General features: G+C 42.1%; 1 protein-coding gene across 1 annotated transcript in view; it reads right to left on the bottom strand.

Annotated features, from left to right (window-relative positions):
- Positions 1-24,472, bottom strand: part of KCNIP4 (potassium voltage-gated channel interacting protein 4) — a 1,174,076-nt gene extending 1,149,604 nt beyond the window's left edge. Inside the window, exon 1 of the mRNA XM_082462664.1 lies at positions 24,269-24,472. Within this exon, the coding sequence (XP_082318790.1) occupies positions 24,269-24,329 (61 nt within the window). The 5' untranslated portion in view covers positions 24,330-24,472. The remainder of the gene's footprint in view (positions 1-24,268) is intronic.
- Between the last annotated feature and the right edge of the window lie 1,122 nt (positions 24,473-25,594).

The raw sequence follows: 25,594 nt of genomic DNA, 5'->3' as shown, positions 1-25,594 counted from the left end.
CAGGTGGTGGCAGAATGTTTGGCCAAATTGTCACCTGATTTACCTTGGTTTACAGACCTTACGCCCACTGAGGTGGTAATGTTAGGAAAAAGTAAGGAGGTTGGCTAGATATTGCAGCCTTCAGAATTGTCCCAGAAGAGAAATGAACCTACCTCAGAGTAGAAGAACTAAAAATCAAGGAAAGATACCAATGATAAAAGAAGTATTTTGGACACTCTGAGTCCTATAATTTGGAGTTGTGCTGGAAGAAAACTATATTTTGGTACATCATGGTAAAATGAGGGGTTTGGGGAAACTAGAGCTTAGCAGGAGATAGGGCTTATAAGATTGGGGAATGAGTCCTTTCCCATGCACTTCCATGGTAAGGTGTTCTGCCAGCCAAGAGAGAAACAGTACTGGTGCTTCTCATTTAAAATTAGCTTCGGGCTTCCCTGGTGGCGCAGTGGTTGAGAATCTGCCTGCCAATGCAGGGGACACGGGTTCGGGCCTTGGTCTGGGAAGATCCCACATGCCGCGGAGCAACTAGGCCCGTGAGCCACAACTACTGAGCCTGCGCGTCTGGAGCCTCTGCTCCGCAACAAGAGAGGCCGTGATAATGAGAGGCCCGCACACCACGATGAAGAGTGGCCCCCACTTGCCGCAACTAGAGAAAGCCCTTGCACAGAAACGAAGACCCAACACAGCCATAAATAAATAAATAAATAAACCCAAAAAAAGTAAAAAAAAAAAAAAAAAATTAGCTTCATTTTCTTAGGGTAGAGGCCATTAAGGTAAAAGATAAGGAACCTCTGACTTTAAGACTATTTCCAGGCAAGATAACTGACTATGTAATCAGAGCACAAAATTTTCAGGAAAAAAAAAAAAAAAAGACTGGAAGCCTACTAAGTATTTGAGGAAAGGATATTACCAAGGAAATCCAAAAACTAGCCACCCAACCCTAAGCCGATTCTGCGATCTTTTGACTTCACTTCGTGGGACCTGTATTGCTATATCTGTGCAGTCCCATGAAGGGCAACCTTACCTACAGTTTACCTCATTTGGAGCCATGGAGAAATACCAACAAAAACCTATAAGGCAGAACCAGTGGCCAAGGGGAATGATGGACAAAAGAGATCCTTCCAGAGAGCAGATCACCTAAACTGTCCAATGGATGATTAAAGAACTTAGTCCACTGTTACAGTAGAGAGTTTTGTCTTAACACTTCTATCCTTGTTCAGCAAGATGTGTGTGCTGCAGACTGTGGCCGACTGTGTTCTTCCCATCCTCTCCTTTGCTAAGTGGGAGACTAACTGTGTGTACGATTGTATCAGAATAATGGGGGCCTGTTAATTTTTCACTAGATTGCTCAATTATAAAAATCCATATCCAGATATGATTGAGAAGACCATCAGTCACCCAGAGATCTTGGACTTCTCAGATGGATAACTGGATGAATCTTGGTGTGGTCACTCTCAAGGAGAGGATGGCCGTGTAGCTTGAGGAATGTTAAATCTATGTTTGGGAAGAAGTTTTGATATGAATGTGGGATAGTCACATGAATGAACCACAGCACTCAGCATCACTAGCCTACCCATCAGCCATTTCCCCTTTCTTCCTTGCTAACAGAAATATGATTACATTTAAGATGGCACTATTCCCAGCTCTGGGAATCAATCATGATTGGTCTATCTAGATAAACCATGGGATTCCCTGAGCCTTTTGCCAAAAACTCACTTTCCCAATCATCCTTGTAGCTCCAGTTAGCCAAATGAGACCTAAAGAGTGAATTCACTGGGGTGGGTATATGTGAAGCCTTATACTTTAATAAAAGAAAATATTTTCCTTTATTTCTACCTCAAAACGTGTTAAGTCAAACAGAAACAGAATCACAGACTGCGAAAACAAACTTATGGTTATCAGTGGGGACAGGTGGGGGAGAGGGTAAATTAGGAGGTTGGGATGAACATATACACATTACTATATATAAGATAGATAACCAACAAAGACCTACTGGATAGCACAAGGAACTCTACTCAATATTCTGTAATAACCTATATGGGAAAAGAATCTGAAAAAGAATGGATATATGGATATGTACAACTGAACCACTTTGCTGTACCCCTGAAACTAACACAACATTGTAGATCAACTATACCCCAATATAAAATAAAAATTAAATTAAAAAATGTGTAAGTCATTTTGTGACCATGAAGCAATGAATGCAAGGATAAACAACCCACATGCCAGGGATGGTAGAAGAATGGGAGAATCTGGGGCCATATTTCTTGTTACATAAACAAGTAAGTCAACTTTATGAGTGATGTCATAACTGAGATTTCCATTATTGTTAAAAACATGCCTAATTCACAAACTGATCATACGTGTAGGATACGGGAGAAGGACACACATTCGAAGAACAGAAAGAAATGATGAAGATAAATTCTCACTGAATCCTGACTTAAGATTGTTATCTCTCCTTCTTGAAACTGTTCTTTTAACACAGTAGTAACTTTTCTTTAAATTGATTCTCAATTTATGTAGTATGTAGAACTTTTAATGAATATACAAATGGCCAAAACTATACCAAAATAGACGAAACAACTATCATGGCACTAAAACTAAATGAGCGTTAACTGACTAGTTATCAGTGGACTGTAGATGCCAATAGAAATTTACAGTTGAAAATCTGCCAAGCATTTTACCATACCTTTTCTCTTCTTTGTTTAAAAGCAGCTTCCTAGAAGCTGTCTAATTCTACCCCAGGTTAATCTTTTCACATCTTATGGAATTTTATAAACTCAGACCACATAAATGTTGCCTCTCCAATAAGTGAACTTTTAAAGTTCTCTTGAAAGACACTTACCTTTAAGGGCTTTAGTATTGTTTGTTTAGTCTCTCTGATATTACTTCCTTTACCCTTAATACTATACTCATTCATTTTTATTCATTCATTCTTTTATTCAACAAATTATTTGTTACTTCTCTAATTCAAACTCTCAGTTGCATGTGAATCAGTTGATCACTCCCTCCTATTTGGCTTCTGTGATATCACACGCTCCTGGTCTGTCTCCTCCATCTCTGACCTCTTTGGTGTCATTTGCTGGGCCCTTCCTTTCTGTCCCTCTAAATACTGGGAGTCCCAGGATATAGTTCTCACCTCCTTCTCTTTCTTATGCATGTTTTTGCCATGAATGATCTCATTCTGGTTCAATGTTAAATAAAATGTATATTATAAGACTCAAACATTTATATCTTCAGCCCTAACCTCTACCCTAAAACCTATCATATATCCAACTGCCTACTTGAAATCTCCACTCATGTCTACGAGGTACCTTAACCCTAACATATCCAAAACTGAACTCCTAGTTTTTCAATCCTCTCTCAATCTTCTCCACCAGTGTTCTTCATGTCAATAAGTAATACCACCACCCATGCAGTTGCTCAGGCCAAATGTCATCCTTGTTGCCTCTGTGTCCTTCATTCCCCACATTCAACTCATCAGCAAGTCTGGTCAACTCTACTTGCACAGTAGATCTTGACTCCTCCTACTTCTCTCCACTGACATCCCAAACCCAGTACATCTCCTGCCTGGGATACCACCCCTACCTCCTAACTCATCTCCCTGCTTCCATTCTCTCTGCCTCACCATTCTTTTCCCATAAATTGGCCAGAGTGCTCTTCTTTAAAATGTAAATTATATTCCTGTCACATCTCTTCATAAAGTCCTCATAATCGTGTCCTATCACGTTTAGAGTCAGATGCAAATGCCTTCTTCTAGCCTCCAAGGTCCTTCCCACATGATATGGCTCCCATCCACATTTCTGACTCATCTTAAATCTCTCCACCTTACTTCCTACACTCCAACTTCTCTGTCCTCCTATCTGCCCTTTGTACAATCACTGCTTATTATGCTTTTTGGGTCTTTGCAAAAGCTGTGTCCTCTGTCTGGAAAGCTTTCCCTCCCAGGTAGTCACATAAACGACTCTGTCCCCTGATCCAGGACTCTGCTCATAGCTCACCTCTTCAGAGAAGCACTCCCTGGCTAATAAGCTGCAAGTAGCCACCCTATCACTCTTGGTCCATCATGCTGTTTTCCTTCCTTCACAGCAAGTATTGTTATCTGATATTTTCTTACCTATTTATTACCTGACTTCCTCCAAAACATTCTACACTGCTTGACAGCAGGGACCTTGTCTGACTCTCTCATTACTGTGTCCCTAGACACTCCACAGATGCTCAATAAATATTTGGTGAATCAGTGAAGTTTACTGGTACCAGGGAAACTCTTCCTAACATTCCATTCGGCATCTTTAAAGAGGTACTTTCTGTTATATTCTTCATGGTTTTAAGATTAATCAGGAAATACATTTTGAAGCCAATTCTCCCTTCATTCAATCAAGAAATATTTACTGTGCCAAACGTTTTTGCTACACAAAGAAAAATGAGACAGCAGATTCATAATCTAGTGGTAGAGAATGACATGAAAATCAAGAGTATAATATAAATAATGACTGATCAAACTACTAAGAAACCTACTAATGTTGGCTAGTGCAAAAGGGATCAGGAATAGAAACAAAATTAATGGTGAATACAGAGGGAAGGTGACATTTGCTATATGCCAATGAGTCAGAGGTTGAGTCCTATAAACTAAAAGAGGAAAATATTGCATTGGTTTCATTTCTCAATCCCATGTAATGACGCCCCCAAACATGACAAAGACAGAAGGAGGGATTTTTTTTTTTGTATGTCATAATGTTATTACAACCTGAAAGTCAAGTTTTACTAAATTTAAGGACACTACTTCCAAATGCCTTACATGATTCAATCACACTCAATTCTATTTTTCATCATCACGCAAGGTGAAGATTAAGTACAACTGCAATGAAATAGATGCTCTCCTAATTCCCTCTTCCTCTGACAGCTGCTCCCCTACTCTCTGCCAGCCTCCCCCCCACCCCCTCCATCAACACCCATTGCCTGTGGGCCACGATTTCCCATTACTCTCTGATCTCAGATACAAAGGAAATTCTACTAATCCTCTACCAACAGAATAGCCTGCTCACTGGCCCTCAAATGTGCCTTATCTCCTCCCCTTTCTCAACCTGCCAACCCACTTGATATACTTTTCCCTTCTGCTTCTATTACCCAAATGCCACTAATTCTCAAACTCAAGAGGCCCATCCCTTAAGCCTTCCTCTCCGGTCGTTCTAGCCCTCTGTGAGCTCATCCTTCTCTGACTACCTGCAGCGTTCACTACCTTTGCTGATTATTTGGAGTTATTTCCATACCTCCTGGAATTGCTGTTTAATCTTCACATTGAATTAAATCACCAAATACTCTGTAGCCAAAAAACAAGCCACCCATTCCACCCAATGCTAAAGGAACATATAAATTAGCAAAGAAGAATGTCTGACAAATCAATATTTCAGAGGCTAGTAGTTGGTATCTTCTTAGTTCCAGTCATTCAGAAATGCAAAATGAAGTGAGCCAAAAGTGTATGGCTCTTGGTGAAATAGTAACTATTTGGGATAATCTTCCCCCCAATTAAGCTAAAGATTATAAATCTATACCACACTGCTCAAACCCTTATCTCTGCTCACTTCTCAGAAATGACAGTCCCTTCTGTTTCACAGAATAACCTGTAGAGTATGAAGTCCTCCCAAAGCCTGACTTCTTCCCTGCTGTCTCAGAGAAGAGCCTCACCACCCCATACTCCTTCTCAAGCCCCATCTGTCCACCTGCCACTTATTCATTTAGACAAGAGATATTTAGGCACTGGGAATACAAATATGACAACAAACTATCCCTGGCCCAGAAGAACTCAGTCTCTTAGGGGAGACAGACATAGCAATAAAATATTGCACAAATAACAGCACTCAGGAAGAGCAAACTATATCCATCAATGCAGCTAGATCTCCTGATAAGACATAATAACTGAAAAAGCCTTAAAATAAACTATTTGTGCAAATTTTAAAACACACGCATTGCTGTAGTCTGAATGTCTGTGTCTGTGTCCGTGTCCCTCCCTCCTCAAATTCATATGTTGAGGATGTATGGCATAGAATTTTTGTGTGCTCTGCTCATTGCTGTTTCTCTAATGTCTCGCAATCAATAAATATTTGTAGAATGAAAAAAAAAAATTCATATGTTCAAATCCTAACCCCGCAGTGTGATGGTATTAGTAGGCGGGGTTTGGGGGACCTGATTAGGTCATAAGGGTGGAGGCCTCATGAATGGGATTAGCGCTCTTATGAGAGAGACCCCACAGAGCTCCCTAGCCCACTTCAGCCACGTGAAGATACAAGGAGAAGTGTGTGGCCCAGAAGAGTGCCCTCGCAAGACCACGCTGGCACTCTGATCTCAGACTTGCAGCCTCCAGAGCCATGAGCAACAAATTTCTGTTTATAAGCTACCCAGTCTGTGGTATTTTATTACAGCAACCCAAAAGGAATAAGGCACACGTGAAACGTATGACACGCAGTTCATGCACACTTAACATTTGCAGATAAAAGGATATTAAGGTAAATTGGAAGGATGCACACCAAATATATGGTAATGGTTGTAACTGCAGGAAAGAGGGGACAGGAAGGGGAACACGGAAGGTGACAAAATGTTGTCAACTTTATTGTTAACATTTTGTTGCTGTCACATAAAGAAGGCTGGAAGCAAATAACCTTGTAAAATTATTAATTATCAATTTTGGGTAGGAAATCCTCAGGGGCTTATTAATCTCTATACTTTTCTGTATTTTTACAAGTAGTTCAAATGTCAATAGACAATTGCAGAAGGGCTTTATGTGCCGTATACAAGGCACAATGGTGATATAATAGAAGAATGATTCTCTCTCTTGTGTTTTCAGGCCACTGCTCTCCACTGCCGGGTCAATGCCTACGCACATGCCCAAATTTCTCCTGTTTAACTAAATGAATCTGTGAGCAGTGACTCCCTCAAGTAACTGCTCCACCTCCCCCCTTTCCTTCACAACTAAACTTCTTAGAAGAGTTGCCTACACTTGCTCTCCTTTGTTTCCTCGCTCACACCCACACCCACTGCAATCTGGCTTCTGCCCCACTTAAAACTGCTTCAACCTCCTAACTGCCAAATCCTTTCGGTTCTCATTTTACCTAACCACGCAAAGCACTTAAGATAATTGACCAAGTACTGGAAGAGTTTCCTTCCCGTGGCTGCCATTGCTTCTACCTCCCTTTATGATCCATCTCTGACTCCTTTCGCTGATGCCTCCTCCGGGGACAGCCACTTGATTCTAGTCTGTCTCCTAAGATGCCAAGCTGAGCTCTGTTCTCTCCCTAAATGATTCCCTCCATTCTCATGACTTTCCATGCAATCCACCGGCTCCTAAATCTGTATTTCTAGCCCCTTCTGAGATCTAGACACATACCTTCAATTGCTAGCTGGCTTTTTCCTACATTCTCTACCTGTATCTCAATCTAAGACAACCATATCCTCAAGAGTTCTCACTGAAGGTTAAAGCTAAGAATGTGGACAGCTTCTCGACTCCTACTTTTCTTATCTTCATTCCAACGTTTAGTGACTTACTGCAGCACAACTCTTGAACCTATCACCTTGTCTCCACCTGCCACATTGCTTTAATTCAGGTCTCCTACTCCACACTGTCTGCACTACTTTTCTAACCAGCCCCCTTGACTTCCATGGAATTACATCCATCATTTCTCCCTAAAACACAAATAAGTGCCATTCCCTTGCTTAACAGCCTTCAATAGCTCCCCACTGACTGCATATTTTAATTTTAACTCCCCAGGCAAAAATGCAATGGCTTGAAAGAATCTACCACCATCCACCCTTCCAGCCTCACTTTGGGGTATATCTCCCCACACTGCCAGTATTCAGTCCACCTGGATCCTCTCACCATTCCCTGGACGTGGTTTGAGTTTTCATAAAAATCTGAGCCTTGGCACAGGCTATTCTAACTACTTCGGAATCCTTTTCTCTCTCTTCCGCTGGTTTTTGTGATAGTTGATTCATTCAACAAACATTTGGAACCTACTACGGGCAGGCCCTGTTCAAGGAGCATGGGATATACAGTGAACAAAATAGCCCATCTCTACGCTCATGGAGCCTAAATTCCAGAGGACTGAATTGCAGTCAGCAAATCTGAGGCATGATTTGAAGGTGTTTGTTTAAATCTTTAGTAAGTCTAACAGGAAATGAGAATGTTAACACATAGGACTGTGGTGGCTTTCGCAAGTCATTGTAGCTCATCCTCTGCAACTAGATCTCATCTTTCACTTCTTTGCAACCCCATGAGCACCGGTTACACACATGTGCACATCCTATAGACTCTTTAAAATTTAAGGCTCAGCCCTTTCTTGATGGAAACTATCCCTTCCCATGAAGGCCTGAAGGAACGTTTCCACTAAAGGGTTTGCAATTACACATTGCAATTGGGTAGACAGCGTTGACTCAGGTTCCCCGCAAATCAGCAGGCGTCAGACCCACACTGCGTGGATTCATGAAATAGAAATAATAACAGGCGAGCTCTCTGTGGTTGAGTCAGGAAATGTCCATATGTCAGTGCTGATAACCTATACTGTTGTAACGTACTCTTTCTGCATTCTGAGTTTTCCACTTTATTTTTTCAATTTATTGGACACTAGCTCATGTGTGTCTCGTGTAATCTTGGGGTATATGTAGACAGAGAGATTGAGCCTTCTCTGGAATTGTAACATCCATCATGCATGAAGCAGTGGAAAACTAAGAATGCAGAAAGAGTATGCCAGAAACAAATCAGGACAAAGAAGAGTCTGAACAGTGCAGAAAAGTTCTCAGTTGGGATGGGGATGGCTGCAACTGGCCCGAAGCACTGAGGAAGGGTCAATAGTAAATAACAGTGTTGCAAGGTAGCATTACCTCTGCAACACTTGATGTCTGTAAAAGTAAACACATAAATATTTATGGAAGTTAACCATTGATGACTGCACATCATTTATAGTTCTTTGCCACTCACGGTTTTGTTCTAGGCTATAAACTCGAGTATATTACACTTTTCTCTTTATACTAGTTAAGAATAGATAGAAATGCCTTCATGAGAGGTTACCGGGATCAAACCTTTTGGGTTTGACATTACTCTTTCCAGCATGCTTATTATTACCTAAGAAAAGAAAGAAGTTAAGCTTTACTAGTAATTAGGATGCACACTTCTTGAAGTATGTGTATAATTTATGATGAAATCTATAAAAATGAAAGTACATGCTCAAAATATTTTTACAGATAGAGTACAAGTTCAGAACACTTTGGAGACTGCTGACCTAGATACTACATGGCTAGCAAAGAGTTCTAAATCACAGACAAGAATCAGATTTCAGATGGTAGGCAAGGCAGAAGAGAAAAGGTAAATAGAAAAACAAACAAACAAAAAACAAGACAGAACAAGAAAATAATTTCAGATTCCAGAAAGGCAAGATCAACAGTTTGCTGGTCATTGGGATAACCGCATTACACTTTTTGCTGAGTGTAGGGCCCAAGGCCAGAAGATGTGATGTAGTTATTTGGTTATTTCGTTCCCCTGCTTAACACCTCTGATCACTTCTCACTGCCCTTAGGATAAAGTCCAAATCCTTAATAAAACTCAAACTCAACCATCTGGCCCTATCTGCCTCTTCAGCATTTATCTCGGTCTCTCACTCTTTTTTTTTTTTTTGGACATTTTTAGTTCAAGTATGTTCTCCAATCTTGTTTCTACCTCTAAGTATCATTCAGGTGTCAACTTAATTTACGCTCCCTTTAGGAGTTGTTTTCTGACCCCTAAAACGTTTCAGTTTTTTCCCATGTGTTCCTATAGCACCTTTTGCTCACTGTTCTGAAATTCTCATCATGCTGCTAATGCATTGTTGAAGGTCTCTACTCCTTGCTAGCCATTTGTGAAGACAGAGAAGGTATCTGTATCCCCCAAGCACCCAGCACAATGTCTGATTTATAATACATGCTAAATAAATGTGCTGACCAGAGTGAAATTGAGTGAAATGTGTCCTGAGACTCAGGGAGAGAGGGAGAGAAAGAGAAGGAGAAAAATTTCTTTGAGCTCCCTAAGTGCTTGCTTATTGCATTTCATGATGGCAGAATTTTGAGGCTCACCTAACAGTTATAACAATATTTGACTGCTTTTCTGTCAGTACCTTTAAAGGCACTTCATTATCCATTGGTCAACAAATATTTGAACACCCCTGTGGATCTTGGAAGTGTGCACAGTCTCTTTACTCTGGCTTGGCAGATACCAAACAATTAATTAAAACTGTATTCCTTAAGGAACAGTAGTAAAAGGATTCATGACTTATTCTGGCAGGATGGAGGATGATGGTTGGAGCTCATGGCTTGCAGTAATGTTATATATTCTCATTTGGTTAGTCTCAGCAAGACTGCCTGTGCCCAGTGTCCATAGGGTGGGTGGGAGATGTGTATGCAGAATCAAGCAGTCCAGGGAGGGGAGGCAATGGAGCGAGGGCAGCTATGCAAGCAGAATGCTCTCCGAGTCAAAATCATATCTTTGCATGGGATACTACACATCCTTCAAAAGCTTCCCTGTGTATGGCACTTCCAACGCCCAGTTTGCCCAGACCCTCACCTGCCACTAGTTTGCCCACTTCAGTCACTTCCATCAGCCCTTCAACTCAGGCTCAGGGAGGCCCTGCAGGTTGTTTTCATTCAAACCCTTCAAGCATGAATGGTTCTTTTTCCCAACCCACAAAGCCGGGTATCAAGGCTTTTCCCATGCAGCATCACTTGAATTGGGTACTGGCTTTGGATCTTTACCTTGGACATAATCTAGAAATCCACATGGAACTTTGTCAGGTCACTTGCCCTTTAACTCCATGTACCACAAAACAGGGCAATAAGCACTGTATCTGCTGAGCTGAGCCCAGCCCTTCCAGAACAATATCAGGTCAGCCCAGAGTGGCACTCCTCACTCACCCCGAGCCCTGCCCCATCCAGGCATATTCTGTGCAGCCAGAATGTCTCAATTAATATTGCCTTAGTTGATACCCCTGTTCTCCCATCACTAGCTGTGTGGCGATGGGTGTGCTGCTTAACCCTTTTGAGCCTCAATTCATTTGTCAATAAAAAGGATATTCAAAACTACCCGGTGTTCCCCTTACCAGGGTACACCTCTAGTGCCCCAAATATAACGTTGAACGTAGTACTTTTGGCCCTACATATACACACACACAACAGACACACACAATTTCCTTCCTCTGTCTTCCAGATAATAGCTTCCCGTCATGATAAGCAAAGACCTTTACTCAGACCCCTAAGTCGAGTACGGAGTCTGCTTATGTGCACATCTTTGACCCCGCTGCTCCTTGATCTCCCACCCAGCTCCACACCCACATTCAATCAGTTACAAAGACCACCCATAATGCCACAAGAATTCTGCCAAATTCATTTTCTTCCCCACTAACACCCCTCCCCAACTGGCCAATCCTCTTTAAAATCTGGATTACAGCAATGTCTCCTCAGCTCATCTGTCCGCCTGAACCCTCCCCTCCTTTCATCCTTCCCTTACAGCAAAACAAGACAACTCCTCCTAAGGCGTCGCTTTTGTTATGCCATCATCCTTCTCAGAAATCTTGACTCCTTGTCCACTGGATAAAATCCACCATTCTGAGACTCTCCCCAATCTCATTTCTCAGCCTCAATACCTCTCAGACCACTATCTACTGTAAACTGCTGTCCCCACAAAGTCCTTCATGCCACGCATTAAATGCTTCCTCGAAACCTCTCTAAAACCCCTGGCCACTCAAAGCCCAGCTCACAGCCCAGCTCCTCCACACGGTGCTCCGCAGCAGACCCCTCCAGGACGGCCTCTCCTTCCCTTCTGCCTTAGAGGACAAGATTGACCCCTTCCAGGGAGCAAGTGCCCTTCCTCACAACTCCCTCCCTCCATAACTGCCCCCATGCTCCCAATCTCACCACTCTCCTGACCGCCCATCCTCGGGATTAAAGGGCTTTTTCTCAGTCCAAAATAATTATAAAAATGACCACAACTCACATTTATCAGGTCCTAACCATTTGTCAGGCACTGCGCTGAGCGCTTGATACACACATTAGTTCAGTTCATCCTCAGCGCAACCTGTCGAAATGGGTTCTCTTCATTGATTTACCATTTGACATACATTTGAGTGAATTTTAATAGGGAAGATAGCAAAAAAAAAAAATACACAAAAATATAGTATATATAAATATTATTATAGTATATATAAATAATATCACAGTCATATAGTATATATAATTTTTTTTCTTTGAAAAAATATAGTATAAAAGCTATGAAGGAAAGTAGGGTCAGGGAATAGGGAGACACAGCTGAATTGTTATATTAGATGAAGTCATCAGAGAAGTAATATTTTAATGGGAACCTGAAAAAGTGAGGAAGCAAAACAATGGAGTATATGGGGCAAGAATGTTCCAGGCACACATAAAGAGGCTAAGCTACAAAGAGGCCATGCGGCTTCCAAGGGTAGCAGACACCGTATCTGAACCCTAGTTCTGACCCCAGAGTCTTATCCTTAGACCCCATTCTTTATCTACCATTAATGTTCTGCAGCAATTCACTCTGTTAACTAGCTCTGGCTTTTTGAAACTCTTTTATTCCCCATTAGTTGACAAGTATGGGCCATCCGTGTGCGGGGCACTGACCTCCATAACATTCTCCTCTCCAATTTCTTCTCCACACATTTTCCTGATTTTACACCCATCTTCCACACTTATTCTTCATAGTTCTAATCCTAAACTTTGTCCCCTACTCAACTTCATGTCTTCAATTACCTTTATTTATTTGCAACTGGCTCCCAAATTTGACTCTCCAGCTTAGTTTGACAGCCAGCCTCTTGGGAGTAAGGCCATCGCTCATTTATCTCTCTATTCCCAATACCCATCACAACACTGATGCTTAATAAACGTGTGCTTCTCTGAAATCAACTAAACTTGAACTCCACATTTCCAACTGCCTTTGGGACAGTTTGACCTGGATGCTCACCTAGCACATCAAAATCAATATTTCTAAAAATGAACATGTTATCTTCCCCCCAAAACCTGTTGTCTTCCTTGCTTCTCCATCATGACACCACGAGGCACCCGTCACCAATCTCCCCATCTTTCTCCTTCCCAGTCATCCCACCCTTCCATTCCCACTGCCTTTACCATTGTTCAAACATTTATTTTCCCTCATTTAATGCAACAGCCTCCTAATGACATCCTTGTCAACCGTGCAGCCTACACAGCTAAGCAAAATTAATATTCCTCATTCTGTCACTCCTCCTAAATTCAACTGGCTCCCCACTGTCTACAGAATCAAATCTCACTCTTATGTACCGGATTCCTACAGCCCAGTAACTACTGGACATCTCCATTTTGATATCCCAAAAGGCCTTAAATGTTACAGTCCCAAATTGATCTCATTTTCTTTCAACTAAACCTCCTTCTGTATTTCCCACCTTCATAAATATATGTCACCCACCAGTTACCCAAACCAAAAATCTAGAAGATGACCCAGGTTCCTCCTTCTCCCCCAACCCCAATTACAACCTATCATCAAGTCTTCTTGGTCTCATCCTCTGCTTATCTCATGTGTACCCTCCATCCTCCACCACATCACCAGTGCTTTACTATGATCCCAGTGTGTCTCACCTGCAATTCTCCCTCAGCAGGTCTCCATGCCCACTGTTTCATTCCCCTTCTGTCCATTTGCCGTATCACTGCAGTAATCTTCCCAATGTGCAAATGTGATCATGCTGTGCTCTTGACTGAAATATATCAGTAGCTCCCCGATGCCTTCACATCCTGATGCTGACTACTGCTGCAGCTCCCCATTTCCCTTCTACCCCAACCTTCACTGCACACGGGACTTCTCACTGTCCCCTGACTGTACCACCACGTTTTCTTAGAACCAGCCTCAGAACCACAGTGTTCCCTGCCTAAAACATCCAGCATCCCACCTGCTGTCTTTACCTGGAAAACTCATTCTCATCCTCCATTCCCATCCAGTCTAGGGAGCTTACTGTGATCCTACCTACCTGCACGAGGTGACTCATATATGTCTTTCCAAAGCACTCTGTGCTTAGTGCTCTCCTAAGACTTTGACATTCCAATTACCATCTCACATGTCTATCTCTTTAACTAGATTCAGGGTTTCCCATGGGATATTTTTCATCTCTGTATTCTAGTACTTAGAACAATACTTGACAAATAATAGGTATTTAATACGTTTTACAAAAGAATAAATTGCCTCCCATTTGGAGAATCCCCCACTGACATGTGGAGTAGCAATATTATCCAGTCTACAGTTTAATGCTGGTTTTTCCACATAGGACTTGTTTTGTATTTTATGTGACTCTGTGAAACCCATATCACTTAGTAACAAACCGTGTGATTATGGAAGGTCTACTCTGTGCTCCTTCAGCTTGTTATTTCATAGAAGACAGGGACTGCAGCTTCTGATATCCTCCATCAAGGACTTACCCCAGGGTCCTAGGAAAGTATTTAGTTAGCACGTGTCTGTGAAAATGTGATAAGCCAACATGCTCTACCTAATCAATATACAATTCAGATCAAGTAGAATTCTGGGGTGGAGAAGGAAGATATGATTTAAAAGCTTAATTGCTAAACAACTAACATGCTTTTTTATTTTCTGAAATATTGACTTGCAGTGTCCCTCCTATAGTAGGTAATTGATCAATGTGTTTCAAAGGACTGTTGAATAGCATCCTCAAAACTATTTTGAAACTACCAGAACATCAATTGCATTAAGAAGTTATAACAGTCACTGCTTGAGATCTGAAATTCTATTCTAATGATATTTATGAAAAGCCACAATCTCATGATCAGGGATCCAAGATAAATGTAACTGTGCTTTAAACTGCAGTGTTTCTAACAAATTATTTCTACAGTTCAATCTTCCTGGTGTAGTGTTTGTAGATTTTACATTGTATTTATCTTGAGACGTGAACAAAAATCTTAAAGTATTAGGTTTTGTAGTGACTAATTTTCATTCAGAATCTATATCCACAACTTTAATTGAACTAGGAGGGCTTATATGGTTTAACTGCAAATCTGGTACTTACGTCAGAAGCGCTAGTATTTATATAACCTTTGAGTTTTGCAGTTTAGGATGTGCTGCCTTTTTAAAAACTATCTTATAAAACCTCCATCAAAAATGGGGTTTATTCTTTAAATAAATAGCAGGAGAATTCTCTCCCTCTGTGTCCCTGCATATTGCTGTATTTTACAGTTTCCACCTTCCTTTTTCCACATTTCCCAATGCCTGGTTCTGAACTCTCATTATTTTATTCTTGTTTCCCAAGATTTCTCTCCCCACAACCTTCAAATTAACGTGAGGCACCTGTGTTTCAGAACCTGCACCAACTCTCTCAGAAATCACAACTTCAGCAGGAAACTATGATGAAACCGGACCAAGTGAGAAAAGGAAATAGGGAACAGATTGCAATAATACCGCACAGCCCAGTAGGAAGCCTCAAATTAAAGGGAGTTTGGGGAAATAGATGATACAAAAAGAGTATTTGAGGAATTCTTGGAAAAGATGCAAGAAAGACTTAGCAGAATCTGATGTTCACAAGTGCTCACAATATTAAATCAGGTATAATAATATCCTTATGATAAATGATTGATTCTATAAAGTCACATTTAAGAATTAGAGTGATATTCTACTTAATTTTTTAAAATTCTACACTAACTTGAAATGCCTCTGCCTTTACCAGAACATTATTTAAACTGGCAAGTAAAGAGCTAGGCATTTTCAGTTCCTTTATGACTACCTTTAAATAGAAGTTATTACTCATTTTGTATTCTCCAAGCATCATAATCATGTTTGTTTTATGAAAAAAGTACACTTCTTCACAGACTCTCAGCATCATAGGTTTTAAAAATCTTTAAAATGGCTTAGATAATGTCACAACGTATTTAAGTGGTGGACACATAAACCCATATTACAGCAGAATGGAAGGCAGGAAAATATTGGATGATAGAACACATGTAGAATTTTGAGCTCAGTTCTTTTGATAGCTTTATTCTGTAAGATCCCAAAGAGAGAAAAATCAAGTTCAATATCACTGCTTTCACTGCATCCACTTGGAAAGGAATGGCACTTATATCAACTGGAGGTGATCTTGCTTTTCAACATCCATCTCACTTCATCTTTATGTCTGTATGGCAATGAATATTTTAAAATATACATGTTTATTTATTTTTCCCCTACTCGACTCTAAATACCTGGTGTATACTCAGTAAATATCTCTTGAATAAACTGTAAGGTCTCTAAAGGCAGTCTCTACATCTCATTCATCCCAGCACCAAGTAGTTTCTTTGTAAATACATACTTTGGCTGATTAATCTCATTTCATCATCACGGAAGGCATCCCTGTAACCTACAAGTGGATATAATTACCACCATCTTATAGGTGAAGAAAGAGAGACAGCAACATGATACTCAGTGGCTCTTTTCTATGTTCCCATGTTCCCATCTTTCTGAATTAAATAAAATTGCTCTAAATTAAACTTGTTCTCGGGACTGGATTTGACAGGGTTATTTTTGAAATGTCTGTTTGTTATTTCTATATTATTGTTTGGGTTTTTTCCCAAACTCCCTGCAGACACAAGAAGACCTAATGATCCAATTTCCACAGTGATGGAATGGATTGGAGTATGAGAGGGTATCTCCACCTTTAGGGTATAACCATAATATAAAATGCTTTTATTCATTCAACACATCCCTGGAGCACTTACCACATACAAAACATGGATAAAAGGTATGGGCTAGATCAATTTTTTTGTGAGTAGTTTCTCATGGTATTCTAATGAAAATTTAATTAAAGTACAAAAAGTTACAACCCAAAATAAAGCCCCTGGCAGGATATCTATTCTGAGATGTAGATCAGTTTAATAGCTACATGTGCTATTTTCACCCAATTTTATTATGAAGCTCATGAAGACTTTTGGAAGTCACATCTTCTCTGGTTTAAAAAAAATCATATTTGGGGACATTCTTCAGGGCACCCGGGCATCTGTAACACAGTGTGCAGATGCTATTATAATGAAGACATGAGAGAGAGAGAGAGAGAAAGAGAGAGGGAGGGAGAGGGGGAGGAAGGGAGGAAGCAAGCATAGTCATTAGACTGCAGTAGTTACTATATCAGTCAAATCTGATTTTGATTCCTATTTGGGCTGCAGATAATGTCATTTCTTAAATAAACTGCTTCACTCAAAAGATCCTTCAAATATTAAGAAGTGTTGACATCTGGGGATGAAGTCTACTTCTTCTCCAAAACCTTTTTAGAGTAAAGATCTATAAAAAATTGCCAGTTCAAATTCCCTAAAGACTTTTTATTCACTATTCATGAGCAGATGCTGCCCGAATACCTGCGGGGACACTTTCCTAACTAGCCAGTCCAAATTCCAGGTAACCAAAAAGTTATGCACTGTTACTGTAAAATGGGTTGACTACTTATTTTTACCTAAATAATTAGGGTAGAATACGTAGGAGAGAGAAGTTCCCAAAAGGTCAATAATATATCCAAAGGGACAACCTATTTCCAATGGGACAGTCATTCAACCACACTGGCTGTGTCCATTAGAGAAGAAAAATCAGCCCTTAACATATTGGCATGAAGGCCAAGTGCTCAATATGGCAAATTTCACATTTATATCCATGTTCACATTATTTATTAGATGGTCAGAGTGTACAAAGAAGTTACATATGTAAACGCTGAGAGTCTCTCTTTTTTTCAGACTTTCTAATGATATGTGGATATGTATGTGTATAGAGCAGCCTACAGCGAAGAAACTAGGCAAGAAGGGAGACAGCCCCAGCGGTGAGAGTGAAAAAACTGAACCTCATCTCATCTCAGCCCTGCCATGGTTTCCACAGCTCTGCCAATTCCCTCCCAACACGGCCTGATTCTGTGAAGTCTGATATGAAAGAAAATGCACCGGAGGAAATGGATGTGTATACGCTGAATGATGTTTCAGTTTTTTAATTTTTCCATTCCTTTCCACAGCCACTGCTATGGTGAAAGGATTTATCATCTGATGAAGATAATGATGATGGTAATGATAATGGCAGATATGGTGGTGTAGCCATTTAGGCTCTGGGTTGGGAAATGTTAAGGGCTAGTCTCTGTAACACTAACTCAGACTAGTATCGACAATCACAATCATGATTCAGAGTGAGTACTTAACTCATCTTTCCACTCTTTTATTGGAAGGGGAACCAGGAGAGGTGATGATCACTAACTGGGGGCCCCCTGAACTACCAATCCTAGGGGTGATAAGTCTGGAAGGTATTAAGGATGAGGGACAGTCATAGCAACAGTATCCAAAGATGACACTGCCTATTACTCTAAATACACAGAAAACACTGGTTACTTATTAAGCTCTTCTTTGGAAATGATGTAAACTCTCATAGTCATGCATTACAGATGCAAGAACATGCACAGTTCAGAAGAGCACTATCTTGGTGTCAGATTACTCTACTCATAGACCTGGCCCACTGAATGGAAAAGACAGAACCAAAAAACAACTTCACTTCCGGTAGACGGCTTAACAAGCAATCAAACGTGAATTGTAATTTTGGGTCTTTGATGGGTCTACCACTGGGCAGTGTGGTTTAAATTCCGTAACTACATTTTAAGCACCTACTATTTTTTGAAGCACTGTGCCAGTCATCTGCAGGGGTACAAAAATTAGCAATTCATGTATGGTACTCGCCATCAAGGAGTTACAACTTAAGACTGCACACCAAACAAATATACATAGCTTATTCTGCCTTGTTATTCAGATATCAGTCAAAATAAAAGGAGAATGACCAACGAAAATTCAAAGTGTAATTCTTCGGGGAGGAGACAGGGAGAAATCAGTAAGGTTGCATTGAAAAGGACACGGCATTTGAGATGAGTCTTGAAGGACGTGTTCGATGTTGAGCATTCAGCAACGTTCAGTGGGTAATGTTGGCGCAGGAAGTTCATTCTAAGCAGGAGATACAACATGAGATATGTGTAGGGACTAGGGAACAATTCAGTTTAGCAGGTCAAGGTGTAGCCCTAGAAGAGTCATGAAGGAAAATGTTGGGATACAGGACTGTCACCATGGAAACCTTGACTATCAAGCTAAGAAAACAGTATTTTTAGTTCCATAAGTAATGGCAAGGATTTTGCATACAAAGAGAATGACCTGACTCAAATCAGGTTTTAGTAAATTTATTTGGTTGTGAGCGGGGAGCGGCACTTAGTGCAAATAGGAGACAGCCATGATGGTCTGAGAAATAAGAATATAATCTTGAGTGATGCAATGGGAGCTGGAGTGGGGAGCTGGACATAAAAGCTAGAAGAGAATCAGAAGAGAATTAGTAAGGCTTAGTGACTGATTCCACATGGAAGGGGAGGAAAGAATCAAGGTAGGAAGTACCATAGAGAAGGAAACACTTTGCTTTATTTTATAACTGCATGCCTCAGAAAATGATGTCACCATTATCAAAATTTGGACAAGAAATTATTCTTAGAAGAGAAGATATGTCTTTTCCGACATACTGATTTCGAGGCGCTGGTAAAACTTGCTGACAGGTCTGACCAACAGGGCATGGAAACGTCCATCTGGTAATGTGGAAAGGGGTTGGGCCAGAGCTATAGACTAAGGAGTCCTCTGCATCCAGGTAAGATGCATCAAAACCACAATTAGATTAGGGAGGGAGGAGAGAGAGAGAAGAGAATGAAGAAAGAACTTTGTGCAACGTTGCACAAAATGAGCAAAGGAAGAAATAAGGGTCAGAAAATGAGATGTGAGAGAAGCAGGAGGAAAGAGAATAATGCAGTGTCACAAAATGCAAGGGAGGAGACTTCATTCAACAAATATTTGTTATTGAGCAAATATTGTATGCCAGGCTTCATGCCAGATGCTGGGACACAGTGGTGGGCACAACACAACGGCTCTGCTCTCAGGGTTCACAGTCTTCTAAGGAGTGTGGATAAACAGCATGAAGCATTGCAGTGAGTTCAGGACAATGTGAATGGAGAAAAGACCACTAGGACCTTCAAGCAATGAACAGTTTTGAAAAAGAAGTAAGTGATTTAATGCTCAAGGGTGAATAAATGTGTAGTGCCACATGTAGTTACATAACTTTAAAATATTTTTAAGGATGGTAAAGGCCCATTGAACAAATTAAAAATTCATTTTCCCTCCTTACCTCCATTTCTCCTTCTCTCTCCCTCTCTCTCTCTCTCTCTCTCTCTCTCACACACACACACACACACACACACACACACACACACACTCTTTAATCTGCTTGAAAGTCCCTAAGAAGGGAGGTTATTAAGTAAGCAAGCACACTCTGCAATGAAATATTGCAAAGCAATATTATTCATATGTTCTAGAAAACCAGAGAGGACAAGAAAAACAAATAAATGGACCAAAAAAGATTAAGAAGGACCATAAACTTTAAGCCCAGAAATAGACCTTCAAAAGATTCAACTACTATCTGGTCTACGATTCCACAGAAATCTTGCGCACATGTTTTATATTGCATGGATCATTAATTTCCAAACCATCTATAGCCTTATTTTATGAAATTCTACATAAGCATTGGCCAGAAAAAAAAAAAGTGGAGCAAGGGGAAGAGGGTTGTTGAATCTTAACACTTCACCATATCATTTGATTAGAACCTTCTTAAATTCAACAACACAGAGAAAACAGAATAATGCCTTGTGCCATAAAAAGCTTCTCCTCGGTTCAGAATAAATAGGCTTTTCACTACTACCCTTGTGGAATTACTACTCCGAGTTTGCCTTATCCTTAATAAACCCCAAACTTAAGCTGGAGCCATGATACATCCGTCACACAATACAAAAATGAAGAGGATTATTCACTGTACAATTGTTGATTCCCAAACTCAGGAGCTTCCCAGGTGAAATTTGATACTGGGCCCCATACACAGAGGACAAGAAGAGACCAAAGAAAGAGGCGGACCACTCCAGATTGGTTGGTGGCAGGTTTACTAAGCAAGTGACCTTAAATACAAGGCTTGTCTTGGGCAAAGCAAGACGAGGAGATCTCCACACCTGCCCACCAGATTCTTAAAGGTTTATATAGAGGCTTTAACTAGGTTCAGTCACGTATACCACCCAGATGATCTCAACAAGTTACTCTCTCAAGGCTGTGTCCTTGAAAATGGCTCGGGCTGTGAGAAGAGTGGGCAGAACGTACATTCCAAGGACACGGGACTGGGGGAGGGGCCTCTGATTACCCAGGTCCAGCTCTGGGTCAATTTGTGGGCCACGCCCACTCTACTACTTCCTCCAGCAACTGCTGAAACACCCACTTCCCTCCCCACTTTTAGCTGTAGACTACATCACATAACATCTGCCATCCCTACGTTACACGGCACAAATTAAGGACACCGATGAACAATTTTATGGGGCTATTTCCTCTGACCTTATTTCTGATTCTCTTTCAAATACACCAGTGAACTGGCGTCTCCCTCTCCACCAGTAGCAGGATTATGTTTGATTTTATAGCAGGGGAGCAAAATAATGGGAGTGGACGATGACATGAAAAATATATTTGCGGCAAGCTTTCGGGTTAATGTGGAAGCTGATGAGAGGGAGGGTAAAAGTGAGCACTATGATTCCGGAGAAACCTTCTCTACTTGTATGAAGTCATTGACAAGCGTCCATTTTCTGTTCTGCACAGTATTAAGTGTCAACTACAGTGACTTAGAAGTGGTATTTAATCAGTTAGCGTATTAAACGTATTACCTGTTGAAAAGAGTGAGGAATGAGCTTTTTTAGTTATTTTATTTTAAACATCTAGCAACGCAACTCAACCCTGCTCCCATCTCTCCTGCATTTCCCTCCCTACTTTCACCTTAGTGTAGTTTTCACCTGTGTTTCTCAACAAACTGTTTTTCACAGTGTTCTGGCTCTAGAGTCAGGTCATAAAACACACACACACAAACACACACTTCTCCAATTCCTGATTTCCCTCTCATCTTCATACATTCCTCTCAGTCTGATCCTCCAGTTAAATTCTGTTTAAATTTCAATTAAATAATTTTATAAACCTCCATCCAAGAGGCATATATTCAAGAGAAAAGCATCATGGTCACATTAGAAGTTATGCTAATGTCCCACTTATTTGAAAGGAAACAAGAGGTCAGGGACTATTGTTTTAAAACAAGAATTGAAACTAGAGTTGAAACCTTCAAAAAATGACACTTTTCTTGTCCCAGGATTGTCAAGACTACCCTATATTTGAGCACAAATCACCAATGTACTAAAGCTTATGTTTGCTGAAAATAATATAAACTACATATCTGGGGATCACTCTCTAATATAAACTTGAAACAATTACACTAAGAACAAAAAAAAAAGGTGCTATAAAAAGTGCTTCAAACATTTTTTTTTCCTTTTTTCTTCTATAACAATTAACTCTAAAAACATGTGAGTGCAATTCAAGAAACAGGTGTCAAATCAATTCAAGCCAGAAAACACTTCCCTTTTGGTCCACCTGAGCCAAGATATAAATCAACATCTTTCTATTCTCCAAAGGAACAATGAACACATACTGATTCTAGAGATGGTACTGAAAGTTATTTTTAATACATCATACTCCCCAGATGTGATTTCATCTTTCTCATTTGATCCAGTAGAGATTATGGCCACCTATGGCACTGTGAATAGACCAGACGTGCTGATTCAATCCCCATCTGGCCAATTAAAGACTAGGCCCAGCCAAAAAGCTGTTATCGCTGAGCGGCCGAACGATGCGAGCCACCCAGTTGCCCGGACTTCTGATCCTACAACCCTCTCTATCTTTGAGTACCTACTATTGCCTTGTGCATGAGTAAGTCCCTGAAAGGATAGCTAGCTCCCTACCCTATTCTGAGTCAAAGGAACTGCAAAGACAGAGACCCTATGAACTCAACAACTACTGAGCCCTCTACACTTAAACTGCCATTCTGAAAAATTCAGTCTCTTCAAGATTATGAGTATCGCTCATAAAATATATCCTAGACGTACTTAGTTTGCAATGAGTAGCAGCTACTGTCACAAGGAAGACCTAAACTAAACATCATTACGAGTCAAATTTGGGGCTTTAAAGGTCACTGTCATATTATTTTTTTCCAGCCTACAAGGACATTTTCTTTAAAATTTCACATACTAAGAAGACTGGAGTCCTCCTCGTTAAAACCACCTGAACTAATGGAGGGAAGGGAAGAAAGGGAATGTGTCCAAATCTCAATGTCCATAAATTAGGGCGATGGACTCAAGTTGAAGTGGCCCCATTTCCCTGGATATAAACAGGTAGAATGTGGAAATGCCTCTTTCCTTGCAACTTTACATCAAGTCCAAGTTTTTCATAGCCATGTGTGACTCCTCATCTTATATAATCTGGGAAATGTCCAGCTCTCAATCACTCTCAGGTTCCCTACAACACCCTTCATTCGATTTACGGCTCCTCTAAAAAACTATACACATCGAAGCCACCTAAAAACAAATCGATTCAACCGAAGAGGCTTTATTGGGTTGAGGTGGGTGGGAGATATCGTCCCGTATTTCGCTATGGATACCACTAAACTGATCAAAACGTGCCCTTTCCCTGCTTTCGCAGAATGCACAATACTCTGAAACCAAGCTCCTTGCACAGAGTGCCCGGTACCTTTCCAAAGCTGTACTGTGTATAAATTATTTCCAAGGGTCACTGAGGACCATATTCTCTGAACACACCAAACTGAAGCTGGCAAAAACAAGACATACGGTTCTGCTGAAGCATCTGACCTGGGAAACATTCCGCCTGTATATTACCAGGGGACGAAAACAGAGTTTTAATGAAGAAATGTTTGGTAGCATAAAGGCAACGTGGAGGGAGAGGATCAATACTATTTCAGCTCATTTATCCCCAGGTGTTAGGAGAAGGAAGTGTGTGGTCTGAAGTCATCTGGCAGATGCACAAACAACATGGGAAATTTTCAGAGAAGGCAAAAGTAGGCACAGGATCGCAGGGGACCCTGCCACCGGCGAGTTTCACACACACTTCAAACACCTCTTCTTCCCCGACCTGGACCTCGCATGCACCCCCTCTCCTTCGCACCCCCATTCCCGCCGCTGCCGCCTCCCCTTCCCAGTCCCACCCAGGTGACTGTTTCTCATGCAGCAAAGGCAACAAGCGTCCCCAGCCCGGGAAGGGGTCCCCGTCTGAGCTTGCGAGGGAAGGAGGGTGGAAGCGGGCGCCCGCTCCAGTGCTTATTGCATCCTACCGCCTGTGGAGCTCGCCTCCTCCAGCTGAGCCGAGATGCTTTCCACCCTCCTCACATTCATCTCTGGGGACGCGGGGTGCAGGAGCGGGACTCGGGAGTCAACCAGCCCAGGGGTGTCTGGCGATGGGTCTAGCACCGGAGCGCCCTCGCCGCTCGGCCCGGGGGCGTCCGCCGCGCTGGGAGAGAGAGAGGCGACGGCAGCGGCGGAGGCTGCAAGGCGCGCGGAGCGGGGTGCAGGTGCGGACGGAGGCCGGAGGGGGGCGCCGGGGGCGCTGCGCGGCGCTGGGCGGCGGGGGCGCGCGGGCGGCGGGCTGGAAGCGGGAGCCGCCAACCGAGAGCCCGGGAGCGAGGCGCCCCTCCCCTCTCCCGCTCCGCGCGCCGCCTCTGCCACCTGCGGCCGAGTCACCGGATGGGGGGGGGCGGGGGGCTGGCGCGGGGGCTCTGGACACCGAGTAGCCAGACCCTAAGGAGACCGGAGGCGACTCCGAGAGTTGCCAGCGGGTTGTGAGCGGCGCCTCCCGGACCCCTTCTTGGTGCGCGCAGCGCCGGCTCTGCGGAGGGGCTCGAGGGCACCGCGCTTTCGCAGAGAACGCGCTGCCGGATCCCCCAGGGGCTCCAAGTCAAGGCTAGAGCTCGCGATGTTGCTGCGCAAAGTTAGGCTGAATTCGAAGGACACCAGAAGGGAAGAGCAAGGAGACGCCTTCTCCAGAACCGGGCAGAGCGCCAGAAAGTCCTGGAACTCCTAGACGGGAAACTTTCCCAGTTGAAGTTAGAACCAGTCATGCGACTTGGCTAGGTGTTGGGAAAGGCAAGGCGGGCTCTTCCCACCCAGGGGCGCGGGCAAGGCCGAGACGAGAATGCCACCTTGGAGAGAGGGAGTGGAGGAGACTGGGGAGGCGTTTCGGACAAGCATCCATAGGGAAGGTTTCACTTGAGGGCTCCTTGGCAGCTCTGCGGGGAGGTGGCGCTCACCGCCCCGGGGAGTTCATCACGCAGTGTCACTTGCCCTCTTAAGCAAACCAAGGCCGGGGATGTTTGGGAAGATAAAAATAAATCAATAAACCACTTGTAGCCATGGTTGCTACTTGAGAAAACCAAAGTCAAAATGCTGATTTCTGTGTCCCCAAAAGTCAAGGGCATGAAGCATCTTTTGAGAAGAAAGGTCAAGTTGACCAGTTCTCTGGGCTAACTGAAAATTCCCTCCCAGTCTCAACTGCTCGACTGGCCATGATTTGGGTGGAAGCCATTTACGATTGTTTTTGCGAAATCACCGGCTCTCCCTGTGCAGCACCCACACGCACCCTTAGACACTTTCACCAGCTGAAA

Source organism: Balaenoptera physalus (assembly GCF_965194825.1).
Source record: "Balaenoptera physalus genome assembly, chromosome: 5".
Lineage (NCBI taxonomy): Eukaryota > Metazoa > Chordata > Mammalia > Artiodactyla > Balaenopteridae > Balaenoptera > Balaenoptera physalus.
The sequence above is the reverse complement of the archived record's forward strand: the minus strand, read 5'-3'. Positions and strand labels throughout refer to the sequence as shown.